Source organism: Lepus europaeus, chromosome 16, assembly GCF_033115175.1.
Source record: "Lepus europaeus isolate LE1 chromosome 16, mLepTim1.pri, whole genome shotgun sequence".
Taxonomy (NCBI): Eukaryota; Metazoa; Chordata; class Mammalia; order Lagomorpha; family Leporidae; genus Lepus; species Lepus europaeus.
The window spans coordinates 86407647-86434075 of record NC_084842.1 but is presented as its reverse complement, the minus strand read 5'-3'; the positions used below and the strand labels follow the sequence as shown (position 1 = coordinate 86434075).

The 26429-nt window shown below is 54.6% G+C and overlaps 1 protein-coding gene across 1 annotated transcript in view; it reads right to left on the bottom strand.

Annotated features, from left to right (window-relative positions):
* Window positions 1–10221: 10221 nt before the first annotated feature.
* WDR1 (WD repeat domain 1) overlaps window positions 10222–26429 on the bottom strand; it is a 37824-nt gene continuing 21616 nt past the window's right edge. The window contains exons 6-15 of the mRNA XM_062213637.1: window positions 25731–25808; window positions 25461–25541; window positions 24942–25175; window positions 22940–23027; window positions 20390–20546; window positions 19142–19229; window positions 15825–15935; window positions 13370–13543; window positions 12943–13087; window positions 10222–11289 (exon numbers count right to left, since the gene is read on the bottom strand). Coding sequence (XP_062069621.1) covers window positions 11183–11289; window positions 12943–13087; window positions 13370–13543; window positions 15825–15935; window positions 19142–19229; window positions 20390–20546; window positions 22940–23027; window positions 24942–25175; window positions 25461–25541; window positions 25731–25808 — 1263 coding nt within the window. The 3' untranslated portion in view covers window positions 10222–11182. The remainder of the gene's footprint in view (window positions 11290–12942; window positions 13088–13369; window positions 13544–15824; window positions 15936–19141; window positions 19230–20389; window positions 20547–22939; window positions 23028–24941; window positions 25176–25460; window positions 25542–25730; window positions 25809–26429) is intronic.

Below are 26429 nucleotides of genomic sequence, written 5' to 3'. Positions count from 1 at the left end.
CAGATCTTGTTACAGTAACTTTTATTGCTTAGGCCTGGAGAGTGGCTGCTTCCTCATAGCCTCAGTAACTACCTCTGGGCTCCCCTGGGCTCAAAGAGACCTCCTTGCTGAAAGTTAACGGATGGATAATCTGCTTTAAGTCAATTTCACCACAGCTGAACCCTGAGAGGAGAGCTGGGGTTTCTACTACCCTGCAGTTGAATAGATGAGTGAATCAGGGGTTGAATGAGCGTCCAGTAAATGAATCAAGTAATAGCTCATTTTAGTTTTTGTTTTAAAGATTTATTTATTTTTAAAGTCAGAGTTACAGAGGGACAAGGAGAGAGAGAGAGAGAGAGAGAGAGAATCTTCCATCTGCTGGTTCACTCCCCAGATGGCCATAATGACGAAGATAGAGCCAGGCTGAAGCCAGGAGCTAGGAGCTTCTTCTGGTCTCCCATGTGAGTGGCACAGGCACCCACATGGGCTGCTGGCATCACAGGCAGCGGTTTTACCCACTACACCACAATGCTGGCCCTTTATTATTATTATTATTTTAATAAGGAAATTCATCTAGTTGGACCGTCACGTTCTAAACTCTTCTACCTAACAACATCAGCAACCCCTGACTCTCAGAAGAGAGAAAGGGATCCTCCTCTGAGCTCATAATGTCTGTAGATGTTGATGGCGGGCACAGCTGGGGCAGGGAGTGTGTGCTATTATTTCACGACTTCAACAAAAATACTTGAGAGGAGCCACTAAGGAGGGAAGAAGCTTTCTTTGGCCTCACAGTTGGGAGATCCTCAGTCCAGGGTTGGGTGAGTCTGGCGTCTGATGGAGGCCAGCAGTGGCTGAGTGTGTGGCAAGAAACGGGTGCGTGGTGAACACAGGAAGCTCGCTCTGCTCATAGGGCCAACCCTCTCCTCAGGGCTGCCTGCCCCCTGTGACCCAAAGTCCTCCGCCAGACCTTCATGGTGGATGCCATAATCAGATCAAGTCTCCACACTCACCTCATTCGTTCATTAACATCCAGAGTAAGACTTTGGAGTTTAAACATCTGCACGAGTCTGGGGAGCCAAATCGAGCTCAGAGCCTAACAGGTGCTGCTGGTGCCCACTGGGTAGGGGCCTGGGATGTGGCTATACAGCCTGCAGCGTCCAGGAGAGCCCCACAGCCAGCGCTCGTCCTGCTCCCCTCGTCAGTGGTACAGAGGCCCAGGGAAGCCGGTAGTGGAGAAGTGGCGCTCACAGGGCCACTGTCCACATTGCTGGCTGCAGACCGGCAGCCGCAAACTCTGCCACTGAGAATTCGCTCCAGGTAAGTGCAGATTTAGAAATGGAAACGAACGAGAACCCCTTAGGAAAGGTTTTACAAGTCGTATCAGCAAAAGCGGAAGAATTGGTCCACGTGTGTGACAGGACGTAAAGAAATGGGTGTGTTTTCCTATCGGACAAGCCAGCCCAGCCAGACCTGTGCTGCAGCCTCTGGCCCAGGCAGTGAGAAAGGCAGCTCTCCTCCCAGGTCAAGGGTGGTGGGGAGAGCCTGCTGCGTCTGTAGAAACAGCGGCAGTAACGTCCGACATGCATGGCTGCCAGGGGCCAAGCACCGATTCGGGGCTGTCCCTGGGGCACCTGCTGTAATCTTCCCACAGCCCTCTGGGACGTGAACCCTGTTACTCTCCCTCTGCTAACGCAGACATGGACACACACGGCTACAGCGTGCACCCGTCCCTTGTTCTTTCTGTGTAAGTCAGCGGAGGACGGCTCTGCTGTGGGCACAAGCAGTGAAATCGCGGAGGGCGGAGGAAGCAGAGGCTTCTGTCCCGCTCACACCAAGTCTGCTGTGAGACCAGTGGCCTTCCTCCACCCCAATGCCCAGACACGTGTCCTCCAAGGTCAGGAGATGGAGGAGCCACCTTGCTCTCAAAAGTGCCATTGTCCAGAAGTGTCCCCTCTGCTGCCCTTCATGGTCCCCAGCTGCATTGTGAGAGGCTGGGACATCTGGGGACCAAGTGATGTTGGGTGAGCACACCCTGGCTCTACCAGTCCTGTTGAGCACAGCACCTTGTCCTGCTAGGACACTGTGATCCCCAGACTTCCTCAACACCCTTCAGTGGTCGGACTCCAGACAGAGACCCACGCAGAGGTCAGCAGTCACTCCGGAAGGTTCTGCTCCCCTGACATGGGCACCGCCCGCTCCTCCTCCATCTCCCTCCCTTCTTCAGCTTCCTTCCTGAACTGCGGATACAATGTTGCAAGGAGAGCTGCCCAAGGGATGGAAGAGAAGCAGCAAGCATATGCAGATGCAGCTTACAGATGTGGCTACTAAAGGCGGCAGCTTAGTGGGGGCTGCTCACAGCAGAGTCCCCACCAGCAGCCACACTGTGGTCACCTTGCTCTGCTGTGAACCTGAGAGCAGTTGCTGAGGGGGCAGCCATGGGTGCTGGGGGCACCCAGTGAGCCAGGCCCCTGCTTCCTGTCAGCCCGTGGGCAGCTCCAGGCGTCCCCCGGCCTCCCATTCTTGCTCTGCTCTTGTTGGGTGCTGAGCCAAGTCCCTCCCTTGGCAACCTGCAGGGCCAGTGTTGGTAGCAGCTTCCTGCTGGGCTGCCTCTGGGCGCTTCGTCATCCCCTTCTTGGTTTCTCTAACCCTAGCCAGACCTCGGCAAATGGGCGCTCCATTCAATTATCTTCGGTTTAACCCTGTGAGCTGCCGTCTGTGTTCTGCACACCAGCAGCGGCAGGCTCTCACCTTCCCACGGCAGCCATCCCCCTGAGGAGCACTTCTCTCCCCTGACTTCCACCCTCTGGTCCCGAGTCTGCCCTCTGCACAACTGGGAACTCCCACCGAGAATTCCGTGTTGTTTTATTCCCTGCAGGAGCTCCATCATTTGCTCGAAATTACCCTGCTGATAAATCTGTTTCTGCACCTGCTCCAAGTGGAGTAACACCCACATCTCTTAGGACTGTTGTGAGAATGAAGTGAAGTGACAATGTATGTGGGCTTGCTAGATTTAGCATCAAAAGTAGCACAGGATGCCTTGGTACATTTGAAATCCAGTTAAACAATGATTTCTTAAGTGTGTGGGCAAGATTTGGGATACACTTGTACTAAAAATTATGTTCTGTGTACAACATGTATACAAGGGGTCACAAAAAGTTCATGAAAAAATGTATGAATAATTTTAAATAATGAAAAATGTATGGATTTAATTTTTTTTTTTTTTGTAATTTGCCTATTTGGAAGGCAGAGCAACAGTGGGAGAAAGACGTGGAGAGATCGTCTATCCACTGGTTCACTCCCCAAATGGCCACAATGGCTGGGGCTGGGCCAAACGGAAGCCAGGAGCCAGGCACTGCATCTGGGTATCTCGTGTGGATGCAGCGACCTAAGCACCTGGGCCATCTTCTGCTTCTTTCCCAGGCACAGGGGCAGGGATGTGGATAGGAAACAGAGAAGCCGGGGCTCAAACCACTGCTCCAATATAGGACCCTGGCACCATAAGCAGCAGCTTAAGCCTGCTGTGCCACAACACCAGCCCCAAATTGCGAGTTTTTAATGCCAAAATAAACTTATCTTACAATTTATTATTTTAAAAAAGATTTGTTTGAAAGAGTTCCAGATAGAGAGGGAGGAAGGGAGAGAGAGATACCTTCCATCCCCTGGTTTACTCCCCAGATGGCCACAGCAGCCAAGGCTAGGCCAGGTGGAAGTCAGGAGTTGGGAGCTTCTTCCAAGTCTCCCACGTGGGTGCAGGGGCCCAAGCATTTGGGTCATCATCTGCTGCTTTCCCAGGTGCATTAGCAAGGAACTAGATCAGAAGTGGAGCAGCTGGGACATGAATTGGTGCCCACGTGGGATGCTGGCATTGTAGGCAGGCAGCGGCTTAACCTGTTAGGCCACAATGCCAGCCCCTAAACTTATCTTTTAATTCCATTTCTAACTAGAGGCGTGATTTGTCTGAAGTGAGGCACTCAGCAGAAAGGTGGCAAGGAGTCTGGAATTCAGGTCTCATTTCTAGCCCAGCATTCCCTCCAAATCCAGGAACAAAGTGGAGGAAATTTCCAGAAGAAAGAGGCAGTGTTGGGGCTGGCGCTGTGGCACAGTGGGTTAACGCCCTGGCCTGAAACGCCAGCATCTCATATGGGCGCTTGTTCGAGACCCAGCTGCTCCTCTTCTTATCCAGCTCTCTGCTATGGCCTGGGAAAGCAGTAGAAGATGGCTCAAGTGCTTGGACCCCTGCACACGTGTGGCAGACCAAGAAGCTCCTGGCTCCTGGCTTCAGCACAGCTCCAGCCATTGCGGCCAATTGGGGAGTGAACCATTGGATGGAAGACCTCTCTCTCTCTCTCTCTCTGCTGCCTCTCCTCTCTCTGTGTAACTCTTTCAAATAAATACATAAATCTTAAAAAAAAAAAAAAAAAAGGTAGTATGGCTTTGAGTGGATTCCCAAAGCCACTGGCAACTGCTTTTATTTTTCCCCCAGCCCCATAATTTTATATATATATATATATATATTTAAGATTTATTTGCTTATTTGAAAGGCAGAGTTATAGAGAGGCAGAGGCAGAGGTAGAGAGAGGTCTTCCATCCGCTGGTTCACTCTGCAGATGGCCACAATGGCTGGAGCTGCGCCAATCCGAAGCCAGGAGCCAGGGGCTTCTTCATGTCTCTCACATGGGTGCAGGGGCCCAAAGACTTTCACTGCTTTCCCAGGCAACAGCAGAGAGCTGGATCAGAAGTGGAGGAGTCAAGTCTCAAAACAGTGCCAGCGGCAGCCTTACCCGCTATGCCATAGCACTGGTGCCTATATTCTTATTTTTAAATAAAATAATTACAATAGCCTCTCTATATGGACTCTTCAGTGCTGAGTTCTAGAGCAAAAAAAAAGGGCATTGCTTTTCTTTGTGCATTTTTTTAAGCCTAGAGTTAAAAAATATCATTAAAGTTAAAAATTTGAGAGGGTGTTTGACTTGGTGGCTAGTTAAGACACTGCTGGCGCCGCGGCTCACTAGGCTAATCCTTCGCCTGCAGCACCGGCACACCGGGTTCTAGTCCCAGTTGGGGCACCGGATTTTGTCCTGGTTGCTCCTCTTCCAGGCCAGCTCTCTGCTGTGGCCCGGGAGTGCAGTGGAAGATGACCCAGATGTTTGGGTCCTTTACCCACATGGGAGACCAGGAGGAAACACCTGGCTCCTGGCTTTGGATCGGTGCAGTGCGAGGAAGACTTTTCTCTGTCTCTTTCTCTCATTGTCTAACTCTGCCTGTCTAAAAAAAAAAAAAAAAAAAGAGAGAGAGAGAGACACTGCTGGAGACTCCAGCATCCCATAGCAGTGTCCGAGTGGGCCCTGGCCCCACTCCTGATTCCAGCGTCCGAGTGGGCCCTGGCCCCACTCCTGATTCCAGCGTCCGAGTGGGCCCTGGCTCCACTCCTGATTCCAGCCTCCTCCTAAAAGGCGCTGTGGGAGACAGCAGGTGATGGCTTATGTTTGTGGGTCCTTGCTACCCACATCAAAGAAATGAATTGGTTTCCTGGCTTCTGGCTTTAGCTTGGTCCTGGTCTGGTCCTGGCTGTTGTGGGCATCTGGTGGAGTGGATTAGCAGAGAGGAGCTGTCGGTCTCTATTTCTTCCGGTCAGATAAATAAATACATAATAAATGATCTGTAAGAAATGATGGGCAGGCATTTGGCACAGCAGTTAAGATGCCTGGTCTGAGCTCCTCTTCTCTGCTTCCAACCTAATTTCCTGTTGATGCACACTCTGGGAGGCAGGGGGCGACAGCTCAAGGACTCTCCTGCCACCCATGTTGGACACACACATTGATTTCTGAAGTCCTGGCTTTGCCCTGGTCCGACTCCAGCTGTTGCAGGCCTTCGGGGAGTGAACCAGAGGATGGAAGAGCTTTCTCTGCCTTTCAAACACAATAAAAATGACTAACACTGAATGCCTTGGAAACTTTCTGGCCCCACATAATTATAGGCAAATGTGAAATTTATTTTTAGTTTATAAGACCTAAGAAATACTGCTTTTTAAATGTGACCTGATCCAGGAGCTATCAAATTTGTTTTTCAAATAAAATTTTACACAAAACCCCAATTTATAAAGGTATTAAGCAAATGTTGTTAGTCAAAAACAGGGGAGTACACTCGCTTCCCATCTGAGAGTGTCTGGATTCTGGTCTGATTCTGCTCCCTATGCCAGCTTCCTGCTAATGGACACTACAGTTCTCAGCTGGTGGGTCCCTGCAACCCACGTGGGAGATCCCGGTTTGAGTCCCGGATCCCAGTTTTGGCCTGGTCCAGCTTCAGCCATTATGAGAATCTGAAGGAGTGAACCATCAGACAGCAGCTCTGTGCCTTTTTTACGGAGTTTGCTTTCAGATATATAATCGATGTAAACTGCGTGCAGCCCGCGGATTAGGACAGAAACTTCAGCATTTGCAGTTTTCTGTCAGCCTCAATAGCTTCATGTCAATCTCAATGATGAAACATTTCTCCACCTTGTTTTAGTTGCTGAGTGTTGAGAACAGCTTGGTTTAAGCAGATGGAACATTTGCAACTGATAGATTAAAAAAAAACACAACTCACCTGGCGAGCCAAGGATACAGTGGGGAGTCAGGAGAGTTATATTCCCGGATCTGCCCCCAACAGCCCCAGCTTAGCAGGCGGGTGGATGTGAGGAAGGTGCACTAGGATCTGATGTATGTGGAGGTCAGCTAGCTCTCCTCTCCCTCAGAGCTGAGCCAACCACAGCGTGAGCAGGGGCTGGGGTCCTCAGCCCCATGCCTCCAAGGTCGGTGTGCTCATGTGGCTGAGCATCCCGTAAAATAGACGTGGATGAGATGGGTGTGTGAGCACAACAGGTTGGTTTGAAAGAACAATACAACTGTGTTAATACAGTGGCTAGTGGTAAACATGAAAACCTCCCAGCAAGGATTCAGTGCCAGTATATCCTCCTGTTCAGTCTGCACATGCACACACAGACACACATTTTCAAAAGCTGATCACACTGGGGCACAGTGTTGTGGCGAGTCCAGGCTATTCTGTTTCCAACCCAGCTAGCTCCCTGCTAATGCACCCAGAAAGCTATGGAGAATGGCCTGAGTACTTGGGCCCCAGCCATCCACTTGGGAACACATGGATTCAGTTGTTGGTTCCTGGTCCAGTCTCTGCTGTTGTGGCCATCTGGGAAGTGAACCAGCAGTTGGAAGCTTTTTCTACCTTTCAAATAAACTATTTTTTAAAGTCACATTGTTCAAACACATTACCTCTATTAGGCAGGAAGTCAGAAATTGAGCCTATGTGTGTATGAGAAAGGCCTGAAGACCAGCACCTACTGTAGAAGCCCCAGAAGGCTAGCATCTTGCGCTTCCAAGTCCTGCCCGGATCCTGATGACCTTCCAGGGAGTCCTGCCCCTTCTACCAGATAACCTTCCAGGTGCAGCCTAGTATCTGCACTTCAAAGCTCCGCCCAGATCCTGATGACCTTCCAGGGAGTCCTGCCCCTTCCACCTGGCCTGATAACCATCCTTCCTCTAAGGCGGGGCAACGCCAGTCAGGCTTCCCCTGTCTGATAATTTCAGGGGGAAAAACTCAGACAGGAAGTTTTTGAACTTACACGCAACAAGTCCCTTGTTCAGGAGAAGGAGAGGGGGGAGAGAAAAGGCGGGAAGGCAGGACCTATCCCCTTAAAAGCCCAGCCTAAATGTGAACCACACACTCTCTCAGGTTCTGTCTGGAGAGGTGCCCATCCGTTCTTACGGATGTCCCCACCCTAATAAGCCTTGCTTTCCACTGCTCTCTGTCTCACGCCTGAATTCTTTCTTGCGCTATGACAGGGACCCTTTGCTTCTCCCGTAACACCTCTACATGATCATTTAAGAAGGGCAGTGCTCTGATGGAAACAATTGGTAACCACGTCCCAAAGACTATCATGGGAGCCAACAGTCTTCCAGGTGAGCTTCTTTATACTACCCATGAGGTCAGTGTCAGGGCTGTAAACAGAACCCTGGATCCCTGACTCGGTCCAGCCTCCTTGCCACTAGGATGCCTCCCTAGGGTGAGAGGCAGGTCTACGAGCTACTGGGAACTGGTAGAGGAGCGGACAGGAGCCACTTCCCTGCTTACCCCTGCACTTGCCAGACACTGCTACCTGACCCAGTGCAGCCCCACAATCTTGAGATCTTTGCAGCTGTTCCGGATAGCCAAAGTTGGTCTGCAGAATGCAATTGTGCAGGGGCCGGTGCCGCGGTGCAGGTCAATCCTCTGCCTGCAGTGCTGGCATCCCGTATGGGCGCCGGTTCTAGTCCTGGCTGCTCCACTTCTGATCCAGCTCTCTGCTGTGGCCTGGGAAAGCAGTACAAGATGGCCCAAGTCCTTGGGTCCCTGCACCCACATGGGAGACTGGGAAGAAGTACCTGGCTCCCGGCTTCAGATTGGCGCAGCTCCGGCCATTGTGGCCATTTGGGGAGTGAACCAACGGAAAGGAAGACCTTTCTCTCTGTCTCTTCCTCTCACTGTCTGTAACTCTACCTCTCAAATACATAAAATCTTTAAAAAAAAAAAATGCAATTGTGCAGTTGTCAGCCCTGTCTTAGATGGAGACAGATGGTGGTTCCTGTCTGGATCCTTTGTGTAAAGACAATTACACAGTGTTTGGGTGCATGGGTGTTGGCTGACAAATGCTATCTGCATCTCTCTAAAGAGAGGCTTTTGATATTTAGCTTACGTCCTTTGAAGTTAACTTGTGAGTACGAAATTCTCTCCTTGGAAAAGGTGATCTCGGGTGTGGCTTTTAGTCTAATTTTGTTGAAGCAATGAGGCAGTCTCAGTGCTGGCTGGAGGGAGCCTCCCCCATCCTCTCTGGGGTCTCCTAAACCTCAAGCCTTGTCTTTAAATGGAGTGTTTTTAGAAACGGGGCCACACTATGCATTAACTCTGCGACCAGCGGTTCATCACGTACTTAACAAGCTTTCCCATGCAGACATATAATTTTCACAATAAAAAAATTCAACGTTGTATGAAAACTACACAAAGTTGTCAAAACGCACTCATGGGGCAGGCATCTGGTGCTGCCATTTACGTGCTGCTTGGGACGCCCGCATCCCATATCCCGAGTGCCTGGGTTTGAGTTCCAGCTCTGTCTCCAATTCCAGTTTCCTCCTCACACACAGCCTGGAAGCCAGCAGGTGATGGCTCAAGACCTTGGGTCCCTGCCACCCATGTGGGGAGACCCAGACCGAGTTCACAGCTCCTTGCTTTGGCCTGGTCCTGCCCTGGCTACGGCTGTAGGTACTCAGGCAATTAACCAGTGGGTAAGCGGTATGCCATCTCTCAAATGAAAATCCACAACAAAACATACTTAGACATCATTTGGCCCAATCATGTGCTATTTTGATTTTCTTCCCCTTCCAATGACAATGTTCAAGCCAGACATCACTTTTATCCTGATTCTGTCCTTAGAAACACTTGTTTGTGCGAATGAACTCACATCCTCTTGTCCTCTAACGGTCCCCGCTGTGATCCACCCTTGACCCGCTTCTCATGTGGGCTCTCACAGGTGAGCAATTCTGCTCCTCTTCCAGGTCCTCCCCAAGCTTGGTCAGCGTGGCTCACTGAACCAGTCTCCCAGTGATGTGAAACGACCTTGTCCCAAACCAGAACGCGTTTCTGGACGTGGCTCTGGGACAGCCCCAACTTTAGGTATTAGAGACTAAAGATCTTCCTTTCCATGAAGGGAAAACATAGCTGAACAGAAGCAGTGTGCCCAGACCCTCAGAGATGGATGTTACAATGGGACTGCAAACGTGGACTTCCTTCTTTCCACCCAAGAGCAGGGCCTTTCACTTTGCAATTAATCTGGATGCTCAGGAATTCAGTTCTTTTCAGTCTCTAACTGCATGTTAACCCTCTATGGAAGTCAGCACTAGACAAGCCACAGTTGACCAAGAATCCGAGAGCCAGGAGGGGTTCTGGACAGCATCTGGTCCAGGGCGCTCAGCTTCCACATCAAGTTCAGGCCAGAAAGGGAAGGGATACAGACAAGGCCAGTGACGCAGCGGGGGGAATGGGAACAGGATTCCCGAGTCCAGGCCCTCCTTCCAACACACGGTGATCCGAGGATCCTGGGTTCTGCCCGTCTCCCTCCAGAGTCTATAGGCTGGTGAGATGCCTAAAGCTAGGAGAGTCCCACCAAGCTTCCCCGCCCCCTGGGTGGCCCCATCACACAAAGTCAGCGATCCACAATGAAGAGAAAAGATATTTAATTATTTCTCAGTCTAATCTCTTAAAGCGCTCAAGTGTTTTCACAAGTGCAAGGGAGAGGGATTGTACTCAGCCAACAGTTACCAGTGCTCCCGACACACGCAAAGAAACACCCAATCACGGTGCTTTGTACTTACTTTAATTTCTGCACTGAAAAAGAAAGGGAAGGTAAGAATGACGACAGATTAGTTCACAGCGACATCATCTTTGCCCTTAAATTAATCTTTGCTGATGGGGGCTGAAGTGGAGAGAAAGACAGGAAAACACCAAAGCATGAGGAGTGGTGGCCAGGACACCTCGGTCTGGCTAACGGGCCCAATGCTGGGGCCTGGTGCCGGCAGCACACTAGCTTGTAAACACCGACAGGCAACAGCTAAGTTACATAAAAAAAAAAAAAAAAAAAAAAAAATCCCACGACTCCATTAAAATCAAGCACAAAACCTGACAATGAAATGCACCCAGGGTTGATGTGTATGTTCCGTGATCTGGAGGCAGCCACGCGCTGTGAGGTGTGCATGCCGGGGACAGACATCTGCTCCACACAGCACTCCCTCACCAGGCCGGCACTGCTCTGCGGCTAAGCTCACCTGTACAACCTCCTCCCTGACCGCAGCGAGTGCCGCTGAGGGCTGGGGGCTCTGCTGTGCTTCTGAGGCTGTGCCTCTGGAATGTTCCACATCCCCAAGGTTTGGTTGGGCTGTGGGTTTTAGTTATGCTCCACACACTGTTTAAGTGCTTGCTTTATTTTCCATGTGCAAACAGTCACTGTCTAAAGCTTTTCAGAAGGATGTGTACAGACAGGAGCACCCTAGACACAAGGGTCCTCACTGAGGGGCTCCCCCTGCTGGGGCGGGGCGGGGCGGGGCCGGTACAGAACAGTTAGAGAAGTAGATCCGCTGCAGAGAAACTCCAGTCCCTGATTCAGCTGGGCAGGGGCCGGGGCTCAATAGGTGATTGTCCACTCCTTGACAGAGGCGTCGTGGGAGGTGGTGACCAGCGTGTGCTCGTCCAGCCAGGCCAGGCTGCTGACGTGATGTAGCCGGTGTGCATCTGGGAGAAAGGCAGCATTTAAGGAAGGCGGGAACTTCCTGGCTTCTCGGCCTCTGCCTACCCGCTGCCCAACATCCGGCTCAAGTCCTGACAACCAGTGTCCTCTCCCCACGGGCAGACAACACACAGTCTGCCTGCGGGATTAACACAGGAGGTGATACTGAGTAAGACGCCAAGAAGCCAGGGAGCGGGGCCCCACCCCAGGGCACTGCCCTCTAGAGCAGGTGCTGGACCCTGCAGGCTCTGTCATCTGCCCCGCCCTCCACCCTAACGGGGAGGTACCTCCTGTGTCCCTCTGCAGCCAGCTCTTCCTGTGACGCCCAGGGAGAGGTCTCCAGCCCCAGGAAGGGAGTCCCCATGGGCTCATTGTATTCCTAGCTGTGGGTGGTCCCCAGAGTGAGCCCCTGGCAAATTAGGATACACCGTGGGGTGCCACAAACGCCAACCACGCCTCAACCGTGAGTCTGGGCTCAGTGCTGCATGTCCATTTCCAGCTCCCCAGGTGAGAACTCCCCACGTGCACCAACACCAGCCGTGGGCCAGTTAGTGTCTAACCTCACCTAGCACCTGCTGCGTCTTTTTCTTCATCCACTTCATTCATGAACTTGCGGGAACCTCTTCCTTATCAGCACAGCTCATGGGCTCTGCTTCCCTTTGCTCCTAGGCGCAGGAGGGCCTCAGGTGCCCTCCCTCTCCTGTAGCTTGGGAACTGCCTCAGGGGATGGACTAGCACTGCTCTTAAAGGATCCCATTGACACATGACACAAGGCAGCCTTCACAAAGTGGGTAGGAAGGGACGACGATGAGGAAGTGGTGTCTTTGTCAGTCTCTCTGTGTGTGTGTGTGCACACGCATGGGGGTGGGGGGTGGTGGTGGCATGGGCGGGTTCAAGTCCTCACCCAGGGCCACAGGACACAGGACACCAGAACTTGGAAATGAGTGCATGGTGTATGGTGTATGGTGTGTGTGTGTGGGGGGGGGGGGTGGTGGCATGGGCAGGGTTCAAGTCCTCATCCAGGACACAGGACACCTTAACTTGGAAATGAGCTGTGGCTGAGCATTTGCCAAACTTCAGTGGTCCAGCATCACTACTCTGAGAATCTAGGAGTGGGAGAGCCCCAAAGTCTACAGCTGACTGAGGACCTGCCTCCTGTGCCACAGGTGGACTTCACCACCTGCACTCCATGCTGAAGTCCCTGGGTTCAAGTCCCAGGTCTGCCTCTGGTTCCAGCTTTTCCATAACACAAATTCTGGAAGGCAGGGGTGATGGCTCAAGTAACTGGGTTCCTGCCACTCATGTGCGAGACCAGAGCTGAGTTTCTGGCCCCTGTCCAGCCACAGCCATTGTGGGCACCTGGGGAGCAAACCAGCAGATAGGCGCTCTGCCACTCAAAAGGAAATTCTAATTTCACCTGTCTCTTTTTAAAATGTGGCTACTAGAACTCCACACCCGCAAGAAGCTCACACAGTTCTGCTAGATGGCCCTATACCAGGGAAGGGTGCCCGGTCAGGCACAGGCTGATTCCCCTGTCCTACGTACAGACACTGTGTGTTCCCTCTACGAACACCTAGCATCCTGTGGTGCCTCTGCTGGCACCTTCCTAGAAGCACGGGGACATTTGGCCCTGGGGGCAGTCAGAGGAATGGAGTCACCTTGGATCTTGACTCTGGTTTCTGGGTCACTCAGGGTCCAGACGTAAACCATCATGTCCATGCCCCCGGAGGCAAAGTGCTCATTGTCCGGTGACCACGCCAGGCAGACGATTTTTGCATGGTGTCCATAGAAGACATTGTTCTCCTAGTTGCAGGTTGAAAACATTGGAGGGAGGTCAGGCCCCAGGCCAGCTTCCCCCTCTGTCATCTACCCGGCCCTCCCAGTGATAGCTCTGTGGGCTCAGGCTCACCAAGTGCTGACTATGCCAGGCATGCCTCACAAGCTCCCCGACTCCCTGGAGCATCCAGCAGGATACTCACTGCTCGAGGAGACAAGGGAAAAAGGTGCAGCCCAAGACCCTCCATCTGTGTCACCTCCCACCTGCCTTACCTGCACGGGACAGGAGGGATCTGCTACCCAACTTACCGAGTAGCCGTCGGCCACGCTGAATACTGTGACTACTTTGCTGGCGTCACACACAGCAAGGAAGGCGCCATCGTGGGAGTAGGCCACGTCCGTCACCGGGCCCTTGGCCTCCAGGAGCTTGCCCTCGTCCTTCAGTGTGGTGCCCAGGATGCTGTACACGCGGACATTGCTGTCCTGCAGGTGGGCAGGGAGGAGCCACTCTCAGCACAGGTGTACCAGGACACCCCCAGGTTTTAGGGAGGAAAAGCCTCCCACTGATCACCGCTCTGGGGCGCCAGCCCAAGTCCTGGCCCACGCTCTCGGCCTTGTCTTGGACTGCCCCGTCCTGGCAGGCTCCTTTGGGACACACCATCCGACACATGCTGTCACAGCCCTTGCCAGGCTCTCTTGAAGCCCACACTTAACAGGATCGGGTCAAACAAAGGAAAAGAGCTGTGCTGAAGAACGGCCCAGGAAGCTCCAGGGGTAGAGGCCAGGACCGGAAATCGGGGAGTGTGGGACATCCACCTGCTGCAATGCTATGCCACTGAGCCTAGTGTCTCGAACCCCATGGGAAAAAGCACAAGTGCAAGCTGCACCTATGGGGCTTTCGCACATACACATACAGGCCTGGGCCTCAACACACCAGGAGGAACAGGCTGGTGCCTCTAGGCAAAGCGGGGACAACTGGGTGTCAGACATCCAATCCGTTTTCTGCCATGTTGCTGCTTAAAGGGCAACCTCTCTCACACAGATAGAAAGAACTCAGTCATACGAGAGGGGCATGACACAGCCATGCAAGGGGAACCCTGAGCTCAATTCCAGATCTGGCTGTAGCCCCCCACCCAGGCCCTGACTGTGCACCCCCTGTGAACAGGCACACACACCTGAGGGTGGCTGGGGAGGAGCCAGGCCAGGGCAGTGAGGGGAAGGAGAAGGGCAGACAGGCCAGAGTCCCCCAGGGCAGCAGGCCCCAGGACCACGACAGTGCCCAGCCAGAACACGTGTGGGAGGGGCAGGAGAGCAGTGCAGTGCCTGGTGGTGCACATAGCAGGGCAGGTCCCGGGGAGCCAGAGGGGCTGCTGACCAGCCAGCCAGTGAGGTGGGAGGAGGGGATTCTTGTGGGGCTGGCATGGCTCAGGGGCAGGGTGGAGGGAGTGCAGTCAGTGAGACAGACACAGGTTACCCTGGCCATGAAGCTGTTCAAAAACACGTGTCTGTGAAAAACAGAGGTGACGTGGCCTATGGGTCCTAAGCCCACTGAAACTGACACCGATGGTGAGGAGTGGAAGGGTCAACACACCCACTTGCCAAGTAACCTTTTCACGCCACCTCAGTGGAACACCAAAGTACAACGGCAGGTCTAGCCTGGCCACAGAGCAGGTGCAAGGATGAATCCCAAGGGGCCAGTGGCTTGCCCAGAAGGGCAAGGGCATTAGCAGTCAGGGGCAGAAAGGGCTTGGCCTCCAGGCAGGAGGCACAAGCGAGGGGCCTACCCCCCATAGGGACACTGCCCAGCTGACCCACAGGCTGAGGGCGCAGGGAGCAGGTACCAGGTATGGCTTTTGAGGTTGGGGTGGGTTGACTCAGTAGTTGTGCAGAGTGGCTGCTGCAGAGTTGATGCTACGGCTTCTGTCCCATGAACTTGGCACTAGGCAAAGCCATCTCGTAGATTAGCTCCCTGAGAAACGCCTTCAGTGCCTGGTGCATAGCTGGCTCTGTGCCTGGCAGGCTGCACCTGGAGTCTGGCCAGCTCTGGGCAAACAGCCCAGCAGGCTCTTGCTTCCCTTGGGAGTTAAGGGCCAGTCACTTCAGCAGCAGGACCGCTCTCTCCCAATCCTCCAACCAGGGCCGTGAGGATGAAACAGGGTAGCTATATAGGACCTCAAGACAGCGATCGCTCCCTGCCCATGAGCTCTGTTTATTAAAGGGCCTGTGGACAAGTAGAAGCCAGAACTCCAGGAAAACTGGGCAATCATCAGGCTGGTCCTGTTCCCGGAAGGTCAAGAAGATTCTCAGCAGTGTCTTCCCGGCACCTGTGAGCCCAGCACTCCGGGATTCTGTCCTCTCCTGACAGGGGATCTTGGGATTCCACAAGACAGGGATACCCTGGCCACGAAATCCCGGCCCAGGCAGGGCTCAGCACACAGCAGCAGCTGCCCGCTCAGTGGAACATGGTGCAAAGACTGCAGCACAATGCCGCCAGGCTCACCCCCACCTCTGCCCAGCCCAGGGGCCCCAGTGCTGGGGGACAGAGGCCCACATCACTGGCACTGCTGCCTGCCCTGCCGCAAGGGGCTTGCTAAGGGCAGGGGCGCATTTGGGGCAGGGTAGACCACCAGAAAAAGCTTGTACTCTGACTAGCGGGCTCGAGAGCAGGTTCCTTACAGCCCTAGGCCCACTGACTGCCTTCCCAGTCACCCCCCAGCGGCTTGGATGTGAGGTCAGAGGGCATGGGGAAGGGAAATGGCCTTACCGCGCCCCCGACAGCCACGGCGTCGCCGCTGGGGTGCACCGCCACGACCTCCGGCTCGTAGTCGAGGCTGTCGAGGCTGAAGCACTTCTTCTGGTCCTTCAGGAGCACCACCTGCAGGACAGGGGCAGCTGGTCAGAGGAGAGCCCGGAGTCCCTGGGGCCTGCAGCTGTCGGCGGGGGGAGTGTCAGGCCCAGCCTCGTGACCTCATCAGTCAGCAGTTCACCGGCAGGCCCTGCTCAGTGTCTCAGCAAACACCGGCCATGAACCTCATCGTCGCCATGTTACTGTCAGCACCAAGCCCGCGGAGTCTCCTGAGGTTTCTGTGGCTCTCTAGACAGACAGTGGGTGTGGAAGATGAACTCTGCTGAACCGAATTCTCCCCAGAGCCAAGGGGACAGAGCACTGGAGTGCACAGCTCTAGCGCAGCAGTGGACATGCCATGACAGGCAGGGTTCAAGTTCTGGCTTCTCAGGCTGGAAGCAGCAGTCCTGTCAGCCAGTGTAGCCTGGTTTGCTGCTGGTGCCCATGGGACGGAAGACACACCAGGGGCAGGTGCTGAGTGCCTGCTCCCAACCTCAGCAGGTCAGCAGCACAATGGGACCCCCACGTCCAGGGAGGCTCTTTGCTTACCCACAGCCCCAGGCCACAGTGGGCAGTGAGGACCCCTTGCTCTGCTGCCCCTAAGGGGGTGGGAGGACCACATCAGGCTGGTCTGTCTGTCCTCAGAAAGGGCAGGTGGGCCGAGCCCATGCATCCAGGCCCTGATACAGACGCTCCTGCAGAACACGGTGAACAGGCAGGACTCTGGGACAGACAGACCTGACCCTAGTCACCCACTGCTGTAGCGAGAGGTCACAAACCATTTTGGCCTCAGTTTCCCAGGCGGATCTCATGAGAATGGAATTTAGGGCTTGGGGTACACAAGGAACCAGTGACAGTAAACAAGCAGCTCTGTGTGCACTGAGTGCTCCAGCCCTCGGAAGAGGGAGGGCAGCTCCCCAGCTTTATAGATGGAAATGGGAGAAAGTTCACACCACAGGCCTGCGGTCCCACAGTTCTTAAGGGGTCAATGAGACAGGATTCAGCCCCAGCATCCAAGCCCTGGGGAACCCCTGAATCCCCATGATTGAACACTGCACTAGGCCTCTGCCTAGACTCACACTCTTTGGCCCCGGACCACTGCTCCTTGCTTACTTACTGGACTGTTCCCAAACAGAACGACCTTCATCTCAGAGTTTTGGCTGTGTCTCATCGCAGCCCTGCCTAGGCCATCAGCTGCTCCCCCGAGGAGCTTCTATGTCTGTTCTGGGGTGGTGGGCAGGAGCGCCCTGACTGCATCTACTGCTGACGACAGAACTCGGGAACACTTCCCTCCCTATCTCCCGAGTCAGGAGGTGGACTGACCTTCCTGACAGTGAAGAGCTAGGGCAAAGGTATCTGCCTGACATGAGACCTGAAGCCATTTGCTCACCTAACTCCCTGGCCTGTCTGGGCACACTCCAGGCCCTGTGACCTGAGACAAGGAGCCCTGCAGAGACCCAGGTGAGCAATGGCAGGACAAGGCAAAAACATGTGCCTGAGGTTCTTAGGGACCCTAGGACTCCTCCCCCGAGGGTCCCCGTCAGCACGTCCTGAGCAGCAGGCACTGGGTAGAGCCTGCCGCCACCTCCTCGGGCGATCCTCAGACGGGGACAGCCTGAGCGACCACGACTTTAACAGAGGAAGACATCAAGGCACCGTGCATGGAGAGGGAGGAGGCCGGCCAGCCCACACCTCGGTTACCTTTGTGCCCACACTGGTCATCAGACTGTGGCAATAATTACTTGGCAAGGAGCTCTTAATATCTAGGACACACAGAAATGCGGTGTCCCCAAAGCAGATTCAGTTCACAGAACGCAGGAGAGGCAAGCGGATCCTGAACAGCAGCTTTCTGCAGTGAGGGCTGTCACGCGTGCCAGTGGGGGCTCAGTCACCACCTGCCTTCCCTGATGTACACGCTGGGACGCCCACGTCTGCAGGCAGACGGCACCTGCTGTCTATACAAAGTGGGTCAGCTGTGGCTTCCAGTCAAGGGCCCTCTGTCCCAGAAATTCCAACAGGAACGGCGTTCAGGTGGCCTCACGGTGGGCACGAGCATCCAGGTTGTGGAGTCAGACACTGCCCCCACATAGGCTGAGGCCCCCCCTTGCCTGGTGGCCGGGGAACAAATGCCACAGAGCCCTCTAGCCTCAGCTTCCCTGTCTGTAAGAGGAACGGCACCCATTTCCTCTTCATCCGCCTGTGAGTCTGTTAGGGCTGAGAAAGCTGGAGCTTAGAGGGTGAGGTCAGCACCTGAGGTCACGTGGCTCCAGTGTGGCAGGGCTGGGATCTGAACACGGGGAGCTGCGTTCTCTAAGGCCTCACAGGGTGAAGGGCACACACATGTGGTCAGGTGCACAGGGAAAGAGCCCAGCTCTGCCTCCCATCAGCCAGAGCTCAGGCCGACTCTTCTCTGCCCACCTCGCAGGACTCAGGTGGGACACATTACAGCGCATACAAGTGCCCAACAAAAACACTGGCCAAGGGCCGGTGCTGTAGCACAGTGGCTGGGCAGCTACCTGTGACGCTGGCATCCCACATGGGTGCCGGTTCAAGTCCCGGCTGCTCCACTCCTTTTTCTTCTTCTTCTTCTTTTTTTTTTAGAGTTACTTATTTATTTATTTGAGAGGCAGTTACAGACACAGAGGAGAGACAGAGAGAAAGGTCTTCCATCTCTGGTTCACTCTCCAAATGGCAGCAATGGCCAGAACTGGGCCAATTTAAAGCCAGGAGCTTCTTCTGAGTGTCCCATGCAGGTACAGGGGCCCAAGGACTTGGGCCATCTTCTACTGCTTTCCCAGCCATAGCAGAGACCTGGATTGGAAGAGGAGCAGCTGGGACACAAACCAGTACCCATATGAGATGCTGGTACTACAGGCAGACGCTTGGCTCACTATGCCACAGTGCCAGCCCCTGTTCTACTTCTGATCCAGTTTCTTGCTGATGTATCAGTGGAGAATGGCCCAAGTACTTAGGCCCCAGCACCCACCAGGAGGCCCAGATGGATTTCTAGGCTCTTAGTTTGTCTGGCCCAGTTCTAGCTGTTGAAGCCATTCTGGGGATGAACCAGCAGATGCAGGATCTAACTGCCTTCAAGTAAAATAAATCAATCTTCAAACCAAACCCAAATCACCAGTGACAGCAGGAAGCCAAGTACAATCTGGACCCCACAGACACAGCTGTAGGCTCCGATCCCCTACACCAGTTTCTTCTAGCCCCAAATTCAGCTGGTTCCATACCTGCCCAATGCACACGACCACAGCATACCCCCCAGGGCCAACAGCTACGCACTTCGGTTGGACATCCAGTTTCACAACTCCTTGGCCACTGTGAGAGAGAGAAAAACCTGACTTTAGGATTAGTGCCTCTGTGCAGGTATCTGACGTGCACTCACTGCAAAGCCAAACTCGTCTACGTAGGAGGAGGAAACTGCTGCACTCTATACTCAAGGAGCAATTTACTGAAACATGGGAGGGCGGTCAGAGTGACTCATTACGCCGGGCTGAGATTAGAGCATGATGGCAGCCTAGAGGAAGTGTAGAGAGCAGCCACCGTTACCCCGCCCAGTTGCGGCTTCTTCCCCATGTGTGCCGGCCAAAGGCTGGCACCCTCCTGCCAAGTCACAGCCATTCTCCTTACAAGGCTGACTTTGTAGATCCTAGCTGGTGAAAAGCATGTGCTACCAGATACACACACTTAAAAACTGTGCACAGAGGAAACCTCCATGTAACTGGGCCAAGTGTGGAGTCCCAGAGGCTCCTGGGCGGGCCCGCAAAAAGGCCACCATGCCATAGCCAGGCCACTGCAGACTACTAGAGGGAAGACCTTCACTAAGCATGTGCTGAGACAGGGTTGCCATGGGACAACAGTGAGGACGCCTGGGTCCCAAGGCTGCTCCTGCCCTGGGAAGTGCGCCCTGTGAGAGGCTCACCAAGGAGTCCACCAGGAACCTACAGTGGGAGGCAGGTGGGTCCCAAGTATGACGAAGCTGCAGGTGCTCCCCCTCTGCTAGTACTTAAGCTCTGGATTCATTGTTACAGCACTCTCCCAGCTCCCTGCTGTCAACCAGGCACAGAGCAAAAACAAACAGGCACTGTTTTTTAATCCGAGCACCCGCACGCCTGTCTCAGCCCTGGGCAGGAAGATATTCCCTGTACCAAGCACCTGCCCTGTGCCAGGGCCTCTTAGGGTTTCCCTGGACTTTCCACAAGGGCCTGAGGCAGGCTCTGTGTTACTCGCCTTTTCTGATAAGGAAACAAAGAGGTTGCTAAAGAATGAGGCCGTGATCTGTTCCACCTATTGCTGGGCTGAGTTGGCCCTGGTCATCCTCTACATGGGCCAGAGCCCCACACCTGCTGCAGTGAGTGACACAAAGGAAAAGAGAAGACACAGCGTTTCCTAGAACAGCAACTGCCACTGGTACAGGGCACATTCTGGACCCCCCACGACCTGACAGCCCCCATCCCAAGCTCCCCGGGGGCTCTCACCTGTAGTCCCGCAGCATGAGGTTGGTGTACCGCACGGTATCGTCCATGCCGCAGCTGACCAGCTGCCCAGACTCATCCACGGTCATCCTGGACACCTGATTTGTGTGGCCCTTCCCAGCGAAGGAGTCGTTCTCCCCAGTCTCTGAATCCCAGTAATGTGGGGCAGGGTTAAGGAAACACCTGGGTTCCAGGACTGGGGCCAGCTCCTCATTCCAGACAGCTCAGAGGACCAGCACAGGAGCGACAGAAGCCAGCAGGAGCTGGCCTGAGAGCTCCTACAGAAGTCAAATCTACAAGGCCAGAGGCAGACGTGGGAAGCCAGTGAGCCAGCCACACAAGCTCGCTGGCAACTCTAACTCCTCGGCCAAGTTTTGAATGGTCCAAGTAAGCTCCTTACAATGCCACACTGGCCCACTCAGGTCACAGAATCCCCCTGTCCTGCAACGGCTAAGACAGAATTCCTAATTCAAAAATCAGAAACGCTCCAAATCTAAGCTGATTTTTAACTTGAGAGGTAGAGGCGCAGAGGTGGGAAGTTCCCACTCACTGGTTCACTACCTAAATGCTTGCAACATCCGGGCTGGGACCCGGAGATGGGAATAGAATCCACGTCTGCCAGGAGCGTGGTAGGAACCAGTTTCCTGAGTTCTCATTACTGTGTTTCCAGGGTCTGCATCAGCAGGAGGCCCAGGTCAGGAACTGAGCCCAGGCCCTCTGGGTGGGACATGGGCGTCTTCACTGCTCCCAGTCGGAAACCCCCACAACTGCTCTCCGCCACAGGCTGCAATCAGAACTCAGGCGCTAAGTGTTTGTTGTGTATATGAAACACCAGTGAACGTCATGGGTAGGTGCCTGCAGGTATCTCAATATATATACTGCAAATATCCCCAAATCCAAGACACTTCTGGTAAGCATTTCAGAAGCGGGGCCCTGAATCCGCAGGTACTTCTAGAACAGCCTCTCCGTGTGCTCCTCAGGAACAGGCCAGCCCCACGCAGCCCCATGCAGTCACTGCACTGAGACTCCTAACTGAGCTCACGCCGCTCTCTGCTTTCCGTGAACTCTGGCAAGTCCGTGCCCAAGCACAGGAGGCTGGCTGTACCCTCTGCTCAGCCAATGGCTGCCCAGGAGCTCCTGAGTATCGGCCCTGGGGCTGTGGACACAGGGCCCAGGCTCTTAAGTGTAAGTCATGGCTTTAGCACAAAATGAAAATCTTATTCCAAAGAAAAGTTACTGTCTCCTGGAGATGCCCAAGGCTGACACAGTCCTGGACGGAAAGCCCAGCCAGGACACTAAGGGCCAACTTGCAGGTTACCACCAGAGCAAAAACCGATTCTAGGGCCTTCTCTGCCACCAGCTGGGACGCAGCCTTGGGCAGGCCCCACTCCGCTCTCCCCCACATTTACCTCCCTACATTCAGCAAGGCAGAAAGCAACTTATCTGCCTTCCTCTTGGGACAGGGGAGTCTGCCCCAGATCCTGTAAAAACTGAATTCCTGCCAACAGGCATGTGGTATGAGCCCCTGGGCAGCCCTCAGGAGATGCAGTAGCCTGTGGATCAGAGGACTGTCTACACAGATGCAGCAGGTGGCCCAGCCCACGTATGTACCTGCTGGCTCTGTGGTGTGGTCAAGTACCTGCGCACTGAGGTTCAAGACCATCCTGTGAGGGGCTGTCAGGAGCTCCAAGCCACACAGAGAAAGCACAACAGTAACCCCCACTCTCTGGGGGGTGGGAGGGGCGTTGGAAAGCGGTCACACACACCTCCGGGGGACATCATCGCTGAAGTACAAAGAACCCCATCAGGAGTTTGGTCCCAGCTCTGCTGCCGATGGGCTCTGTCACTTTGGGGAAGGCCCCTCTCAGCTGCAGTCTCTCCATTTTTAAACCAAGAGGTCTCTATACTAGGGGGTCTCTAAGGTCTTCTGAATTCTGCCACTTGTGATGTGGCCCAGACTGGCTGCAGCTGTCATTTGCTTGGGGCCGACATTCTTGCACAGTGGGTTAAGTCGCCACCTGTGATGCCAGCATCCCATATGGGCGCTGGACTGAGTTCCTGTTGCTTCACTTCTGATCCAGCTCCCTGCTAATGGCCTGGGAAAGCAGCGAAAGATGGCTCTGTTTCTGGGCCCACGTGGGAGACCTGGAAGAAGCTCCTGGTTTTAGCTTGGCCTAGCCCTGGCTGTTAAGGCCATGTGGGGAATGAACCAGAAGATGGAAGACCTTTCTCTCTCCTTGTCTCTCCCTCTCTGTAACTTTCAAATAAAATAAACAAACCTAAAAAAACAAAACAAAAAGCAAGAGAAGCAGCAGCTCAAGTTCAGAGGTTGAGTCACGCTCTAAGTGGTACAGCAGCGACTGACTGGGTCAAGGCTGCAGCCCCCGGGAGCTGGAGGCCTGCAGCTGTGAGGCCCATCCTAGACAAGTGCTGCCCAGAAAGTGCATAGCTGGGGCGGGTGCCACCTGGCTGGCCTGGCCCCTGGCACCGTGGGAACAGGAAATTCCCTTCTCCTGCCAGCGATGGGAGCCAGCTCTGTGAGTCAAAGGATATTAATGTGCCCGTCGTGGCTCCCAGAGTAGATGTAGGACTTGCCGCCGTTTTTATGCACCGTCAGACACTGGATTGATTTACTGTGACCCTGTGGAGGAGACAGAGGGGCAGGGTGAGCTAAGGACAAGCAGGCCTACCCTTAGCCCCTCAGCACACAGCAGCTATGACCCTGGCGGTCCCAGTGCCCAAAGGCACACTCCACAGACAGTGAGCAGCCCTTCTCCGGCTGGCCAATCATCTGACAAGTCCTCACCATGTGTGCCCTTCCCCTGAGGTGCCCAACCCCACCGGGATTGGGATCTGAAACAAAGCCCAGCACATGGGCACCTCATTCACGCAGAGGCACGGCCTGCTCCCAAGACACCCTTCAGCCACTGTAGGAGGAAACGCGGCTCTTGTCCATCACAAATGAGGACGTGCTGGGGGTTCTGCTTTGTGCAGAGCCTGTCAGCCTCAGGAGCTCGCAAAAGGTGCTTGGGGACTTCCAGCTTCAGGCTCTTCTCTTCCAATCACCCCCTTTCTCAGCCCACCTCCCCGACTGCTGCCATGGTGGCACACCGATGATGCACCCACAACCTGAGAGCTGTTTCCAGAGAGGACACTTCGCCTCTTTAACACTGCTCCCGTAGTCTGGCTGTAGTCTGATCACAGCCCTCTCCCTAGCTGGAGGGAGGTGGCTCCGGCAGCCAGGCCCTGCTCTCTATCAGCAACGTCTGACTACCAGCTGGCACTCCTGTGCAGAGCTTTCTTCAGGAACTTCCCAAGCATGTGGGTGTCCCACTTGTTGCCACAACACGGCATTTATCTTGGGAGGAGGTACACGCGGTTCTCTGCAGGGCTGGGGAGCCAGTGAGGAGCCAGTGAGTCATTCCATTCCACACCCCAGAAAGGGACTGCCTTTCCCATCACCGCCAGTCCAGCTACTTGACGTGTGGCACCTCAGACCTTCAGAAGGGCAGCACCACTGGGAGTCTCAGGCCTGCCTGGCCTGCTGGGACCTATGTGCACAGTCACTACCTGGAGCACAGCCTCTCCCAGAACTCCTGCAATGCCATCGTTCAGCCTTCACCCTCAGGTGTCACAGGTGCCCCCCTGTGAAGTTTCCCCTGGAGACCCTCCTGAACCCGAGGCCAGCCAGGCCACAAATCCTGTATACAGCTCCCAGGTGATCTGCGGATGGGATGAGAACCGCTATCATAGCTCTAGGCTTCTCCCAGCTCCTGCACGTCACTTAGAAACTCTCATAGCCTGTGAGCAACATCAAGTATCTCCAGTGATTTGCATATGGCCTGAGAACTGGGACATGAGCTTCATTTTGGACAACTGTCAAAGCCCACAAGATTCCTTGAGCTGACCTGGCCAAACAACGGCAGCTTGAAGCCAGGGTGGCAGGTCCAATATGGTGACCAACAGTGTTGCAGTAATGGCAGCAGGAGCAGACACGCACACGCTTCCTATGCTGAGGGTAGCTGGGCCAGCAGACACACCTGGTGCCCAGCGTCGGGGGCAGTAACCACGGCAGACTGCTCTCCTGGGCAGTAGGCCTGACAGCAAGGCTGCACAGCACGGCACGTGTCTCGCAGCCCAGCTGTGCAGCATGGTCTCAGGAAGCTCCCCCAGGGGCCAGCCTCCCCTGCACACTCATGACCCTGGCTGGGAGTCTCGCAGAAAGCGGCTCCTCATTCCTGGTGCTCAGAGAACTTCATGGAGCAAAGCAGGAGCCCAGAGTTTCTGTTCCTGGCTCTCAGCCGTGCCCCACTGGCTGAGTGCAGAGCACAGATTTCATACAAGGGGCACAGGGCCTTTCCTTGTGAGCAGTGAGAAAACAGGGTGCAGAGCCACAGGAGGCACAGTCCATGGGCTTCAGGCCTGGTACGGCAGGGGACAGTGCTCACAGCCCCCGAGGGAGGCCCAGGGAGTCTGGCTCAGACCCCCCTCCATCTCCTCTCTACCGCTGGCCACCCATCTCGTCACGCCCAGCCCAGGGCAGAGCCGCCCTCACCTTGATGACCCGCAGGGGCTTGCTAGGGTTGTTCTTATCCAGGTAGTTGATGTAGCCAGAGAGGGAGACGCTGAGGAGGTGGTCCTTCTGCCAAAGGCAGCCCAGCTGCTGGTCCAGAACATTGGAGCCCATGGGAAACGTGCTGACCACAGAATTCACGTTGACATCCCAAATTTTGGAAGTTTTGTCTCCGGAAGCAGAAAGCAAGTGGGTGCTATCAGGACTCCAACTGATCTACACAAACAGTGTGTCACACGTTAAGAGAATTCCAGACAGCGGCTTGTCCCCACAGCCCCCTTTCCCAGGCAGGGACAAGCACAGCCTGGGAAGTGCAGGGACCAGTCAGGCACGGACAGGACCAGCCTCCAGGTTTGTGCTCCGCCCCTCCCGTGCCACGTCATCTCAAAGTGACCTAGGCCACTGTCCGACTTCCGTCCCTCCTTTCAAAAGGGGGACCGTTGGAGACAGACACAGCCTCACCCCAGCTCCACCCTCCTCAGGAAATGGACTCGTACTCACGGCGTAAATTCCTCCATCGTGGGCCTTGCCTTCTCCTAGAGCACACACTTTTTCTCCCGTCTTCCCGTCATAGATGTAGATCTTCCAAGAAATAAACAAAAGTGGGTCATGTGCTCACATCCATGAATGCCCCTAGGAGCTGGCACACTTGTCGATCGACTGTGGCTCTTACACATTGGCTTCCAGTGCTACTCAGGAGGTAGGGGAGGGGGGGATGCTCCCAAGCCTGCCTGTCTGCCCATCACCACCACGTCTATTGCTGGCTCTTACCTGGCCATCAGCGCTGGCCGTGGCAAATCTGTTGCCGTCGGGAGAGAAGCGCACACAGTTGACAAAGCGGCTGTGGTCCTGCGGGAGAGCAGATGAAGATCAGGGGAGCGCAGCCTGTATCCAACACCAGTGACGGCAACAATGGGAGCTGTCAGTCCACAGGATGACCTCAGATTTTAAACACACTCCCAGGCGGGCCCCTCGCAGGAGGTCTGTTCTGGCCTGCTTGGGCTCTGACTGACCACTCTACCTGGAGGCTGAACCCACCCAAACCTTCAGCCCCCAATCTGCCCTGTTCCCTCTGGGACCTGGAGCAATCCCAAGACGGTCAGCACCACGAGGCCTCTTCCCCAAGACCCACAGGCCGAGCCCAGAAGAGGTGCTCAGGCACATGTGCTGACTAGATAACTGACTTTGAAAAGAAATGAAACAGAGACCGTGACCTTCATTAGGAATAAGATTCTGAGTAGCTGGGAAATGCTCATGGGAGTCCCCCACCAGAGTAAGTCAATGAATCCATTCCTTCCCCAGTCAAGAGTCAGGACTGCAGAATGATCCTCTAACCCCCCCCCTCCCGCCGCCAACACCCACGTCCCACCCCCGACGTGACCCTTCACCTAGCTTCGGCCAGCAAGTGCCCAGAGTGGCCTCCTCTGGGGAAGGCAGGTGAATGGCCTCAGTGGGTTCAGACCCTCACCT